The sequence below is a fragment of the Cricetulus griseus genome, chromosome 6, assembly GCF_003668045.3.
Source record: "Cricetulus griseus strain 17A/GY chromosome 6, alternate assembly CriGri-PICRH-1.0, whole genome shotgun sequence".
In the NCBI taxonomy this organism is placed as follows: domain Eukaryota; kingdom Metazoa; phylum Chordata; class Mammalia; order Rodentia; family Cricetidae; genus Cricetulus; species Cricetulus griseus.
Window position 1 is genome coordinate 25,969,672 of NC_048599.1, and position 13,686 is coordinate 25,983,357.

General features: G+C 43.9%; 1 protein-coding gene across 1 annotated transcript; it reads right to left on the minus strand.

Moving 5' to 3' along the window:
• Positions 1-983: 983 nt before the first annotated feature.
• LOC100759326 lies at positions 984-11,309 on the minus strand. The gene is made up of 9 exons (XM_027422710.1): positions 11,225-11,309; positions 9,269-9,513; positions 7,748-8,034; positions 6,989-7,093; positions 4,842-4,982; positions 3,775-3,838; positions 3,342-3,402; positions 1,941-2,032; positions 984-1,112 (listed from the first exon to the last, which is right to left on the minus strand). Exons 1-9 carry the CDS (start codon positions 11,307-11,309, stop codon positions 984-986), a joined length of 1,209 nt encoding a protein of 402 aa, XP_027278511.1.
• Between the last annotated feature and the right edge of the window lie 2,377 nt (positions 11,310-13,686).

Consider the following 13,686-nt stretch of genomic DNA (forward strand, 5'->3'; position numbering starts at 1 on the left):
TTGTTCCCCTCTCCATGTCCCAATACATTCAATTAGTTAAAAGTCATCAAGGAGACAGAGAGTTCCAAACAGATAGGAAATGAAGCCCAGAGAGATGGAGAGCAGGACACATTGAAGGGATACAAGAAGTCAGTGGCTGTGATGATGAATACCAATCATCAACATGACAGTCTAGAGACATTTCTGGGCCTATTGAGTAGGTAGATTATATGTTGAATTGATGGAGATGTGAAGGCCCACCCCGAGTGTGTTGTGCATTGTTCCACGGCTGAGATCCAAGACTTATTCAGGATAAAGTAAGAGAAACACTAGCACTCACCCATGCTTCCCGATTACAGACACAATATGACGCCATGCTCTCGCTGCCATGCCTTCCCCACTGTAATGGATTGTACCCTCAAACAAAAATAAACCCTTGCTTCTTGTCAGGTATTTGATCACAACATTAAGAAAAGTAACTACCATATTGGCTGAACTGGGACTTAAGCCTATCCCTAAATGCCCAGCTCAGGTTCTTTCTGTTCTATGAAGTGGACTATCCCAGGAACTCCATCCTAGCACTTAACACTATGGGGAAAAAACTACTTCTGGAATTCCTCTATAACAAGAATCACTGTGAATAGGAAAGCCTCAGAGTGGTATTGTAATCATAATTGCTATGGCGTGAGATATCTCAAGAACCTCACTGTAACATTGGTCACTGCAGAGGATATATTGCAATCATAGAAACCTTAATGACTGAAGTATAAGATAACTCAGAAACCTGGCTAAAGCACCAACTACCTAGGACTGGACAACTGCAAGAATTTCTCTTTAACATAGATCAGTGAACTGTCCTAGAGACCCACTTATAATCTAACCCCTCTAGAATGGGCTATCTCGGAACCCCACTGTAATACCATAGATCTGACTTTCCAGGATCCCAGCTTCAGTAAGGTTGATCCAGGCACTGGTTCTGTGACTCCATGATTTTATATCTGTTTTCAGTATTCTTCCCACAGAATATTCAACACTAAAGAGGGAGGTAAGATTGGGGAATTCTGGGGTGGGTATGAGAAAGAATACTTACTTTTAATCAGCCAATTGATGAAAGAGGCTGGGAAGCTTTTGTCCTGGAAAAACAAAACAAAACCAAAACCTCACAGTAAGTATGTACTGACTACATTCCAGGGTCTGTGTTCCATGTAAACCTGATAACAACTTGGAAACATGAGGATAAAAGACAAGGAAAGGAGGCTTGGAGATGGGAATGACTTTGCCCAGGTCAAACAGTGAACTATCACAACACTGTTCCTAAATTCTGAACTCCAGACTCTGACCTTGGATAGCTGAGGACTGAGAGGCAGTGGACTATTGATCCCAAGATCCCACCTTGTGGAAGAATCCAGGAACTTCCCCAAGTTCCTGGCCATGTCCCAGCCTGAAAAGAGCTAGTGAGGAGGATATAGCCAAGGCCATCAGGACGAATGCCCCAGCACCCTGAAGGCTCTGTGTATGAAGACGCCAATCAATAAACTTGACTGGTTGTTTAAATCTTTTTTAAATCAAGGGCAAAACAGAATAAGCCAATAGTTTCCTGAGTTCCTACTGTGAAAATCATATTTACAGTACTGAACACTATCAATTCAAGTACATGTTACTTAATGGACCAATAAGACATTGTAAAACTTTCCAGTTAAACTATGCTATCCCGTTGAATAGAGGACATTAATTCCAGGTATGCTATGACATAGGGAAACATGTATCCTGGACGAGACATCAGGTGATAACTATGTGTGACTATGAAAATCACCCTACTTGACACAAGAAAACTGGATTTCAGAGGTGAGGGCATGGGGCTACACAGTTATCCAAAGTCAAAGCTCATATCCCAACCAAAGAGACCTCATGTGGAGAGACCTGGCTCCTCTAAGTCCTCAAGAGGACCTGGATATTCTTACCTTAAGGTCCATGTGATAAGAGCGTTCATACAACATGGGCTGTGGGGTAATGGGCAAGTTGCTGTTCCCTGACATCCCAAGTGAGGCAATATCTGATGGAGAGAAAGAGAAAAGAAACAATGGAAAGAACAGGGAAGACAGGATACATTCAACTGATGGAAACAGGGGCTCATAAAACTCCATTGCTCATTCCTGCCACAAGCAGGTGTATCTAGAAGAGAGATTATTCCCCAACTGTTAAGTATGGAGTGAGGACACAGAATACCACTATCATCCAGTAAGAGAAGTGAGTGCTCTCAGGCTATAAATGGCAACCTACCTCTCCTACAAAGTAGACCTCTCCTTTTCCAGGCTCACCAGACTCCTTCCTTCCCTATTACAGTACTTGCCATCTCCCTTCCATCTGCACATTTTCCTCCCCCCTTTATCCATCTAAGTAGTTTACTTTTCCCTTGACTTAGTCATAGCCCATCTCACCTCCTCTTGTCTTCCTACACAGCTGCTAAAAGACCCTTCTTTCCAATCATCACTAATCCATCATCGATATATCACACATGCACACAGCAACTGTCATTCTTTGTCCATCAATCCTTCCTTCCTCCTGTCCTCAAATTCTTTTGTTTCCTTTTTCCTCCATTCCTATTTGTCTATCTTTTATATCCCTCTATCACTTCTGACTTCTACTATCCACTTCAACCCCTCCCTCTCCTCCTCCTAAGTGTCCATCACTCCTCCATCATCTTCCCAGCATTTTATATCTCTCATTCCACATTTTTGCTTTCCCACTCACTCATGTCTCCCACATGCCTTCCTTCCCTTTCCATTTCATAGACCAGTAGAGTTTTTTGGGGGGAGGTCTACGCTGTACCCAATATGGACTGTGAGGCAAATGGGAGGGCAAATACAATGGAGTCCCCCTTAAGGAGCTTCGGGGTACTATAAGAGGCAGCCAGCAAGTAGACATTTCACACAATACAGTGAGTGGTCAGGGAAGGGCCCAAGGGCTGTAGGGATCCTAAGGAGGAGGCTCTTCTGAGAGAGAGAGCTTCAAAGACTTTGAGATGAACCAAACATGGTGATTATACTGGATGATGAAGGAATATTTCAGACATAGATAGCTGGAGTGGGAAGTCCTGCAGAGCTCAGCCATATCTCACCAAACCTTGTGGAGTATTTGGAGGTGACTTTGGTACTCCACTAAAGGAGGATGAGAACACTGGGGACTTAGCTTCAGGAAATACCTTGACAACATGCCCTGAGGTCTGCAACTGATCCCCCAGGAAATTGAGAATCTGAGTTTGACTCATAAAGGTCTTTCTGGCAGCTGTGTAGGAGTAGGGATGGTGGCTACTGCAGGCAGTTGATACAACAAAGCAGTGCTCAGGCAACAGCTCTACTTACTTTTCAGAACGGTCAATTGTTGGTTGATGATGTAGAACCAGAATCGGACCACTGGGCACAACTGCAATACAAAAGATCAGAGGCCATGCTAAGAGGGTATCTGTACATACCTGACCAGTATATACATGCTGAATCCTTTGTAATCTAAGACACGTTGCAGAACATAAGATGGAGAAACTCTATAGTAAACACATCACAATATCCCTATTACACAGGCCTAAACTGCCTGTTAGAGTCATCACTCAACCACTGTATTTTTCTCTGTCCCTTCTTCAGAAGCAGGGGCCTTGACAAAGGACAGGAAAGAGACTCTGCACAGCTCAAAGATGAAGCTGTCCTCTGCCCACATGGGCTAGTCCTCTGTTCCCCTAGCAACAGAGCCTTCTCCACAACTCATGTTCAGGGTCTGCCAGGGCCATGTTGTCAGACTTACTATATTGGGCAAGGAAATGTTCAAGGACCATTTAGCCATCGATTCCATCATTCTGGAGAATGTGCTGAGGAGGGAAAAGAAATCATTGACAATGATCATCACCTCTAAGAGCCTTGAAGTACTCTGTTATACAATCTGAATAATGGTTATATCTTCTGTTGTTAAATCAGTGGTTCTCAACCTGCATGCTGTGACTCCTTTGGCAGTTGAACAATTTTTTCACAGGGGTTGCATATCAGAGATTTACATTATGATTCATAACAGTAGCAAAATTACAGTTATGAAGTAGTAATAAAAAAGAATTTTATGGTTGGGGGTCACCACAACATGAGGAATTGTATTAAAGGGTCAAAGCATTAGGAAAGTTGAGAACCACTAAGTTAAATTAAGCTAGTGTGTATTTTTCAGGACCCCCTGCCCCAGTAAACCTAGCTTAGACCTCTCAAGTAGACCACTAATGTCTTTTTAATATGCCATTTTCTACTATTTCTTTAATCCATCCCTGAATCCATCCATGCATGTATGCACTCACTTATCTTCCATCCATCCATCCATCTATCCACTTCTCATCAAACCAGCTTTCCATTCATTATCCCTTCATTTTCACTCGCATATCTCTCATGGTCTTGCTCCCCAGTGTCTCCAGGAACAAGAGTATCTATTAGCTCAATATGTGCTGGATGAATGAATGATGACTATAAGCCAACTTCTTCCCTAAAGAGCTCATGCAGGTATATCAGGAGATGTCAGGCCAGCATGAAAAGTAATGAGACAAAGCTCCTACCCAGGATCTCTCCATGAGAGCTTGGAAAAAAAAAAAGAGCGCCCAATAGTCTCCACAAGTGGGTGCTGCCATAGAGGTCTGTGCTTCTGGCCCAAATGAATCCCCTTCTTCTTGGGATCCTTAAAGCAGAAGCTTGACTAGACAGGGCATTAAAATAGGGAATACTAGTGGCATAGCTTGCTGGCATTCTGCTCAGATCTCAAGGAGACTAGTAACTGCTCTACGCATAACACCATCCCATGCCCAGTTTGTTGGTGCCCAGTTCTCCTGGGTTTGTACCTACCCTGTATTCACTTGGATCCCAGTGAATACAGCCTGGCAGCTCTTCACGGAAAATGAGAGTTGGCCAGGCTCAGTCTGGTGCAAATCCAAGGGGACCGTGATGTTCACATCCACTGTGGAGCCACTGAGAAACGAAAGCATCCTGGGTGCATGGAAAAGGGCTATTAGAAGTTGAATGCATGTATGTCTGCAAACACTCTGAAGGTTTCACTGTAACTTGCAAACACTGTGGGTGAGAGGTAACTGATACGCATACTTCAAAAAATATTCCTGATTTCCCAGATATACTCTTAATTTGTTTTATGTGTATATATAAATTCAATAAGAGAAAGGCTAATGCCTGCCCTTTCCACCTGGAGCTCGTGCACAGTGCCACTATTAGTATCTCCTCCTGGAGTTATAGTATGCCCACAGCCACCCGTGTGCAGTGTGTGTGTGTGTGTGTGTGTGTGTGTGTGTGTGTGTGTGTGATTGAGGGTGGTGTGTGTGTGTGTGTGTGTGTGTGTGTGTGTGTGTGTGTGTGTGTGTGTGTGTGTGTGTGTGTGTGTGTGTGTGTGTGTGTGTGTGTGTGTGTGTGTGTGTGTGTGTGTGTGTGTGTGTGTGTGTGTGTGTGTGTGTGTGTGTGTGTGTGTGTGTGTGTGTGTGTGTGTGTGTGTGTGTGTGTGTGAGGGTGGTGTGTGTGTGTGTGTGTGTGTGTGTGTGTGTGTGTGTGTGTGTGTGTGTGATGGTATATGCCTGAAGTTCATCTACTTGGATATGTCCACCAGCCAGTGAGCTTCAGGGATCCCTCTGTCCTCACCAACACTGGGGTGACAGGCACAGATCCTGAACCAGATCTGAACTCATGTCATCAAGTTTGTGTCACAGGCACTTTTCCAACTGAGCTCTTTCCCTGTCTTCATACATTATGTAATCTGATTGAATTTCCCTGAGGTTCTGCCGACTGTTCAGTAAAATGGATATAATAGCTCCTTCCCTTAGAAGCCTACAATAGGGACTAAGGAGAACACTCAAAGGAACAACTGGACTGTGTGAAGCACTCAAAAGTGTTAGATACATTTTCTCACCAATGCCGTGTCTCTGTAAAGTAATTTAGCAGTGTTTATCAAAGGCTATACATTACACAGTGGTGATGTAGCTCAGTAATTGAATGTCTGTCTGGTACATATGAGGTCCTGTATTTAACACCCAGCACAGCAGATAGATAGATTGATAGATAGATAGATAGATAGATAGATAGATAGATAGATAGATAGATAGATAGATGATTAAACAAATAAATAGCAAGCTATGAATTGTGCTCATGGACTTTCTAATAATCAGAGTATTGGCAGATTCATTACTTGTATCAATCACGGGGTATTTGAAAGGGTGACATAGTGGACAATCCTGATGTTTAGCCACAGGATAGCTCACAAGTACCATATGTAGCATTGAACATTTATTGCCTTCAGAATGGTTGTGGGGGAAGAACTGAAAAGACACCAACTGAGATCTTAAAGACCATTCACTACCTCTCTGCTGTAAGATTGGTGGCTGTTTTCTTTTGTATTTTAATCTTCTCCCCAAGTTTGTTTCAACACAGCCTCAGAACGCAGCAGAAAAGCAAAAGTGTTGACTTCCATTTCTGTCCTTCCATCACTGCCATCCTAAGAAATTGTATACTTATGCAGACAGTATCAAGATCTTGGGAAAATGCTAAGAAAAACAAAAGGCCATCTTGTCTGTTGAAAGGAAAAAATCACCAATAAAACCACTCACTTGCTCTAGGAATTTCCTCTGCTCACCATATTGGTTACTTCGAATCACTGTGGATCAAATGCCACCAGAAACAGCTTAAGACGGAAAAATGGTTATTTTGATCTCACAATTTCAGAGACATTTCATTTTAATCCATCTGCTGGGGAAGGCATGGCAATGGGATCATATGGTGAAGGGCACCTGCTCACATCAAGGCAGAGAAGGAAACTGAGGCAGCTGGAGCTTGAGGACAAGCTATGATCTTCCAAGGCCTGATTCTAGTGACGCACTTGAGCCATCCAAGTCTCCCAAAGGCTCCACAGCAACCCCAAACAGCACCAGAGTTCAATGAATGAGCCTGAAGAGGATAGTTCAGATTCAAGCCAAAACATTCCTCATATTGCTCACCCTGAAAAGTTGATAGTCAGCTTTGTCTGGAATTTAATTTCAAGACTGGATGCAGCAAAGACCTTCCATGACAACTGGACAATATCGAAGCGAGTGACATTGAGCCTACAGAAGAGGAAGAGTGAGGTAAAGCGGATAAGCCAATTTGGTCTCCTTGGCTCTCTACTCAGGCTGCAGTGGCTTCCCTTCATTCTGTCCTATGCCTGTCCCTCCTTAACCTTGATTTCTGTCCCATTTCTATAAATCCTAGACCTGGAAAGCATCAGCCAGTAACTGACTTTGCAGTTGATTAAGATGGTAAGTGAAAACACAGATACCATATTGAAAGCCTCAGCTGGTAACTATAGGATTAGCTTGGAACAAAGGGGTTCTTTTACTCATTGGGGGAGAGATGATAACTAAGGGATATGTGATCATAGCATCTACAATATGCTTTCCTGATATGACTTATAATATAGCAGAGCTCATTCAAGCCCACATAAATTCAAGGGATGGACCATGTTAGAGAAACACTTAGCAGTAACTGCAGCTTTGGTAGAGAAAGTGGTGACTTCTCAGTACCAACTTTTTAATCAGAGTCAAACAGATGCCTTTCAGGTACCTTGTAGGGGAAGCTGTAGCCATGCCTATGAGGGCGTGGTCAGGCACACCTGTAGCCAGCCCCTAAGTAGGCGTGGCTACAGCTTCCCCTACAGTACCTAGAACCTTCTCTGATCAATGTTTTAGAGAATTGTTTATTGTTAAAGAAATCAAACTTACCAGCTACTGAGGTTCCCAGAATTCATGTTCTTCAGAACATCATTCATGCCAGAGAGACTCCCGTGGCCACAAAGGCCACCCAGGGAGCCCTTGCAAACCAGGCCTTCTACAGCCTTGGTCCCTGCAGCCTCCACGAGTTCATTTTTGATACCAAACGATAGACTGCCACCCAGGAGAAGCATCTGTAGCTTTTCTCTCTCAGTGATGAGATTCTGGCTGTTGAGAATAACAGTGCTCAACAGTGCCTCCTGACCCATGATGTCTTGGCTGAGAACAGGTGTTGACAGCTATTGGTTAAGGAAGTTGCCAGACCTCTTTATGGTGCCTTCACATTAACTGTGGTGAACTGGTGGAGGTCTCTGCATAATCCACTGGAGTCACCATGTGAGCAAGACCTTCAGGTGGTACTTCCCCACTGAGAACACAGCAGTTAGGGACACCAAGCCTTGATCCAAGGTGGTAGGTTACAGATCTCTCCAGACAGAGGTCATAAGAAAGCATACTGAACCTCTTATACATTCAGCTCTTCTCCTCACACAACTGTGAGCCTGCCCATACACCCTGATATCTAGACCAACGACAATCTTGAATTATAACTTTACTTTTATCAATACTTCCCAGACTCCAGCACAGAGACAGGCCAGGCTAGATCACATATTATGGAATTGCCCCACCTACTCTTGAAAACCTATAATAGTCAGAAAACACTTTTGTCTTATCATTTTGAAGGAAAAGCCTTCTCTCCCTTCAAAGCCAAATTATGGCTGCCTATGGCCATAATAATATCTCTCTCCAAAATGATCTTCCACAACAGGGCCTTATCATGACTGCCTATGGTGATGAGCCTGTAACTCTCCTTATCAGCAACTTTCCTGTCAGCACCTTTCAATGAACCTGCTTTAATTTCTAACACAAAGATGACCCTGCCTTAGATTCCATATAATCACTATGGAACCTAGAACCAGAGGGACCAGAGTCAAAAGATAAACTAAGCCCAAACTAACCATGACTACTAAATGGTCATGGTCAAGAATGGCAATATCATTGGATTAACTAAAATCCAGGTAGGCTTCCCATTAATCCTGTTCCAGACTGACTAAATCCCCAGAAAACCCAACTCCAAACTGACCAGCCCTTAACTCTCCATCTAAACCATTAGATGACCTAAATTCACAGTGGATATTTATTGGTCCTGCTCCAAGACTGACCAAACCTTCCAGAAAATTGATCCAATATCACCTTTACCACAACAACCAGCATGACCCATCACCAGTTGGGCCATTTGTCCAAACTGCTCAGACTGATCCACATCACCAGATGACCCAGCCTCAGGCTAACTATTTATTGATCCTTCTCCAGATTGACCTGGGTCACCAGATGACTCAGCCCCAGACAGACCAGAGATGCCACCTCAGACCTTGAGGAGCATCCTAAGCACAGCCATTGCCTGTAAAATTCATGACACCCACCACTGAAGGGCTGGGCTCTCTTGAGCACCATAGTGGCCAGGACTGTTTATACTCTTTGACCCAGCTGCCCAGAGGATACTCCGCTGGTGATGTCACTTGTGTCCAGGGAGTCTGAAGCATTCATCTTGAGTTGATCAAGTTCATCCATGATGTCCTGCTTGACTTCAGGGACCTTTATAGATGAAGTAACAGGCATAGCAGCCAGTTTTTCACTGCCATCTCCAAGATTAATGTATCCACCTTCACCATCACTTAGAAGCTCTGGATTCAATGCATCACTGTTTCCATTTTTTATGTCTGCTGAGACAGAGACATATGGTTGAGTCCTGGGGTACAAACTCCCATTGAGGTCAGGAAATTAGGTGTTCAACTCAGAGCCAGTCATGGCCATACCCTGGAGCCAGGTTCCTTGCAAAAGGAAAACCAAGGTTCAGTGTTGCACCTGAGCCGAGGAGGCAATGAAAAGTCAGGTACATAAGGACCACACTGGGTCATTTATAGTGAAATGAGGGAGTAACTGCTTTGGTTGCTCACACCTTCCTTGATCTTGATGTACACACACACACACACACACACACACACACACACACACACACACACACACACTTTATTATTTTATCTCCGTGCTGGGGAGGAAACCCGGGGCTTTCTGAATGTTGGCTAATCACTCATTTCTAGCTCTGAGCTATATCCTCCTACTTCTAGATCTTGACTTCAGCAACTAAGGAGGCCCAGGGGATGTCTGGACTTAGAAATCGATAAGACAGATTGTCTCCCTTTTTATCAATATTTTTTCCTAACTATGTATTTTCTTCTAGCAGATGAAGTTTCCGTTCATTACATCAAAATTAGACCTAAGACAAAAATCTGTAACAAGAGTGTAAATCCAGGTGAGAACTCCTCAGAGATAATGGGGCCAGGCTGTAGATCTGGAAGGTAGGAGTTGTTTTGCAAAGGGTGGGTCATAAGGCCAGAAACTGTAAGTCTGTGGTGTGTGCTCCCCAAGCAGCTGCTTAAGCTCTTGCCTGTGTTCTTGTAACAGGCACTTAGCAACGGCTTTTATTAAAAAGCATGAACACTTCACTTGAGCCCACAGAATCTGGCATCTGGGTTTTTTACTTTGGTTCAGACTCCTTCTTTCTGTCTCCTGGACATGTCAATCATCTGTCCTCCTAACTTAGCTCTTTCCCCTGCAAGGTTGAAAGCACAGGGATAGGTCACTGTCTTAAACTGATGGAGATCGTGGATTCTAGGAAGAGCAAGCCTCAAAAGACAGACAGACCCCCTGCAGATGAGAACAATGGTTTATGAGTAAGAGGTCACACAGAGAGCTGAAGTGATGTCTTGTGAGAACCAGATGAATCTCCTAGAGAAATGACACCGACAACAACTTCAGAACACCCTGGAGAACCAAGATGGAGACCATAACCAACTAGACCACGCCTTGACCCTGAGTCTTCATGATGCAGACCTCTTGCTCCTTGCCCCAGTCTTACTCTACTGAACTCTAAAGTTAGAGCCCTAAAGATGAACTTGGGGATCACTAAACCCCTTTATTTGTTCCTTTTGAAATGTGTCAACTAAATCTCTTTCTTCTTTGCTAGCCATTATTCATGTCTTTAATGAGCATATTGTGGCAGGTGGATGAACCTACAATATTGGGGCTGCCAGAGCTGAGGCTTTTGTTCTTTAGGGCAAAGTTTCATGAAACTTAGATTTTTAGAGTTGAAGGCTAAAAAGACCTACCTGGAAGTAGGTGTAAAAATGGAAGACTATGCTGAGACAATCAGTAATGGGAAGAAAGTAGTTTATATTAAATAAGTGATCTGGATGACAAGATGTGGTCCAAATGGGACAGGATGTCTCTAAGAGAGGGTACAGTGCCTCCAGAAGTTTGCAGAGACACTGGAAGATCTTGTTATTCTGATGGGTCAGATATATGGAGAAATGTCAGTTCATCTCTTTGGGGGTTTCCTTGGACAGAACTAAGAAGGATGGGGTAGCTTACCTAATCCGTAGCTGAAATCTTGTGATGAGACATGGCTCTGGTTAAGTACGCATCCAAGGAAGAAGAATGTCCACAAGAATCTCATGCTCACTGCAAGCACCTGTGGAGACAACAGTTGATAAACTGGGTTACACTGATCTGTGTGAATCCAGAGTCCTGGGGTCTTGTGTGATTGATGGGGGATGTTCTTCTGTATATATGTTTCTCTTATTGGTTGACGAATAAAACACTGTTTGGCAATGGAATCTTGAAATTCACAAGCAAATGGATGGAACTAGAAGAAACCATCCTGAGTGAGGTAACCCAATCACAAAAAGATAAACATGGTATGTACGTGCTTATTTTTGATTTTTAGACATAGAGCAAAGGATCACTACTCTACAATCCACACTGCCAGAGGATCTAGGAATCAAGGAGGACCCCAAGAGAAGAGTGCATTGTCCCTCCAAGAAGGGGATGGGGACAAGAACCCCTGACCAAAGTGGGAGCCCCGGGGCAAGGAGAGGAAGGAGCCTTCATCCTGTTGCTGTTTGAAGCAGAAACAGACACCCACAGCTAAGCACTGAACCATACTACTGGAATTCAGTTGTGGAGAGGGAGGAGGGATGAACAAAGGAGCCAAGACGGGGCTGGAGAGACCTCAGAAACAGTGGACCTGACCTACTGTTAGCATGGAGACCCTTGTCATAAAGCTGGGGAAACAGCATTGGACCAAACCAAGCCCTCTGAATGTGGGTGGCAGCTAGTAGGCCAAGACAGTCTATGGGATCTCTAACAGTGGAGACAGTCTTTATCCCTAGGGCACAATGGATTTTGGGAACCCATTCCCTAAGGAGAGATACTTTTGTAGCCCAGATACAACAAGGGGGGCCTAGCCACTCCCCTAAATGATATGACAGACTTTGAAGGGGGTGGGGAGCCTCACTATCCCTGGGGAAGAGTTGAAGGGTGGACTGGGGGTGTTGTGGGGAACATGGGAGGAGGGGAGGGTGAGGGGATGGGGGGATGAATATGTAAATATGAGTAGTAATTAAAAATTTTAAATAAAAAAGGGGGAAAACACTGTTTGGCCAATAGAGGCAGGAAGATAGGCAAGACTAGGAGACGGGGAGAATCTGGGAAAGGTAAGCAAGAGGTGCTGCAAGGAGACACCATGTAGCTGTCAAAGGAGTAATAGGTCTAGGCATTCCACGTAGCCAAGGCCACGATTAAGACAGAACTAGCCAATAAGAAGCCCTAGACATCAGCCAATAGTTTTATAGATAATATAGCGTCTCTGTGTGTTCATTTGGGGCTGAAGCTGCAGGACCTGACAGGACAAGAAAAACTCCAGCAACATGTGATTCTCACATGTTGTGATTCTCTCTCTCTGTGGATAAGTCAAATCTCAGTTTCCCCGTCTGTACGAGCAGCAGCTTCCTATTTTCTTTCCATGACCATTCCTGGCACTGAATGTGGACGGAGACTCCTCTAGGCAGTGAGCTCCTCTGCACAAGTAGTTAAAACTGGGAAGATTTTTTTGCCTTCAATTTTGTTAATTCTGTCCTTTTAAGACAGAATTCAGGAGAGAAATGAAGTGTTGGAGGTAAAATGGCCTGCCCAACATCATACAGCTCATGAGTGGCAAAGTAAAAATCCAAATCCAGGTAAGCAGAACCTAGAACCCAACTATGTTATAAGAGGTGAATTGGCAGAAGTAGATGGGCACAGAGTCTACCATTTACTGAGGAATTTATCTGCACTAGTTCTCATACTAAGTTCCTTTTATTCCCTACTTAGCTGAATTAAATCCTTCTAACAACCATAAGATGAAATGGACACAAAATGGTCTGACCAGGGTCCCTCAATGGCTAATGACAGAGCTAGGACACAAAAGATGTTATTATGTGAATTCATTCTTAGCTTCTTGGGACAGAGGGTGAGGAGGGATGCTGAGGTAGGTTGAGCTTTTCAGAGATGGTCACATAATAGTCATCTTCTCCTTTGTGTGTGCTTAAACATCACTGATGCTTCTTCTTCCAAGAGTCAGGTGCTATGCTCCCTACTCCTAAGTCTAGAGAGGTGCAGATTGTTGATTGCCTTAAAGAATAGAGAAAAAAGAATAGAGCATGTATAAATGACATTGTGATTCTGGTGCTATGCCATCAAAACGACATGGCTTCTGTTCTCTCTCTTTTTCTTCTCCCTCCCTGCTTGCCCTTTCAACTCCACATAGTGAGGAAGTAGAGGCCATGAAGACAGAACCTTGGCCATGATGGAATTAAATGGTCAAGTGTCTTAAAGAGATGGCAAGCTGCCCACATGAAGAAGGGGAGCATTAGGGCATACCCCTAATTTGCCAGGTGGGGAAAGGGGCCATTCTGCTCTCCCTTTGCACTTTCAGGAGAAGCAGGGGAAATGGAGTTGTCTATCCAAGTGTCAGGTCCTTTTGACAAAGTTGGTTTAATCACTGTTGTGTTTGC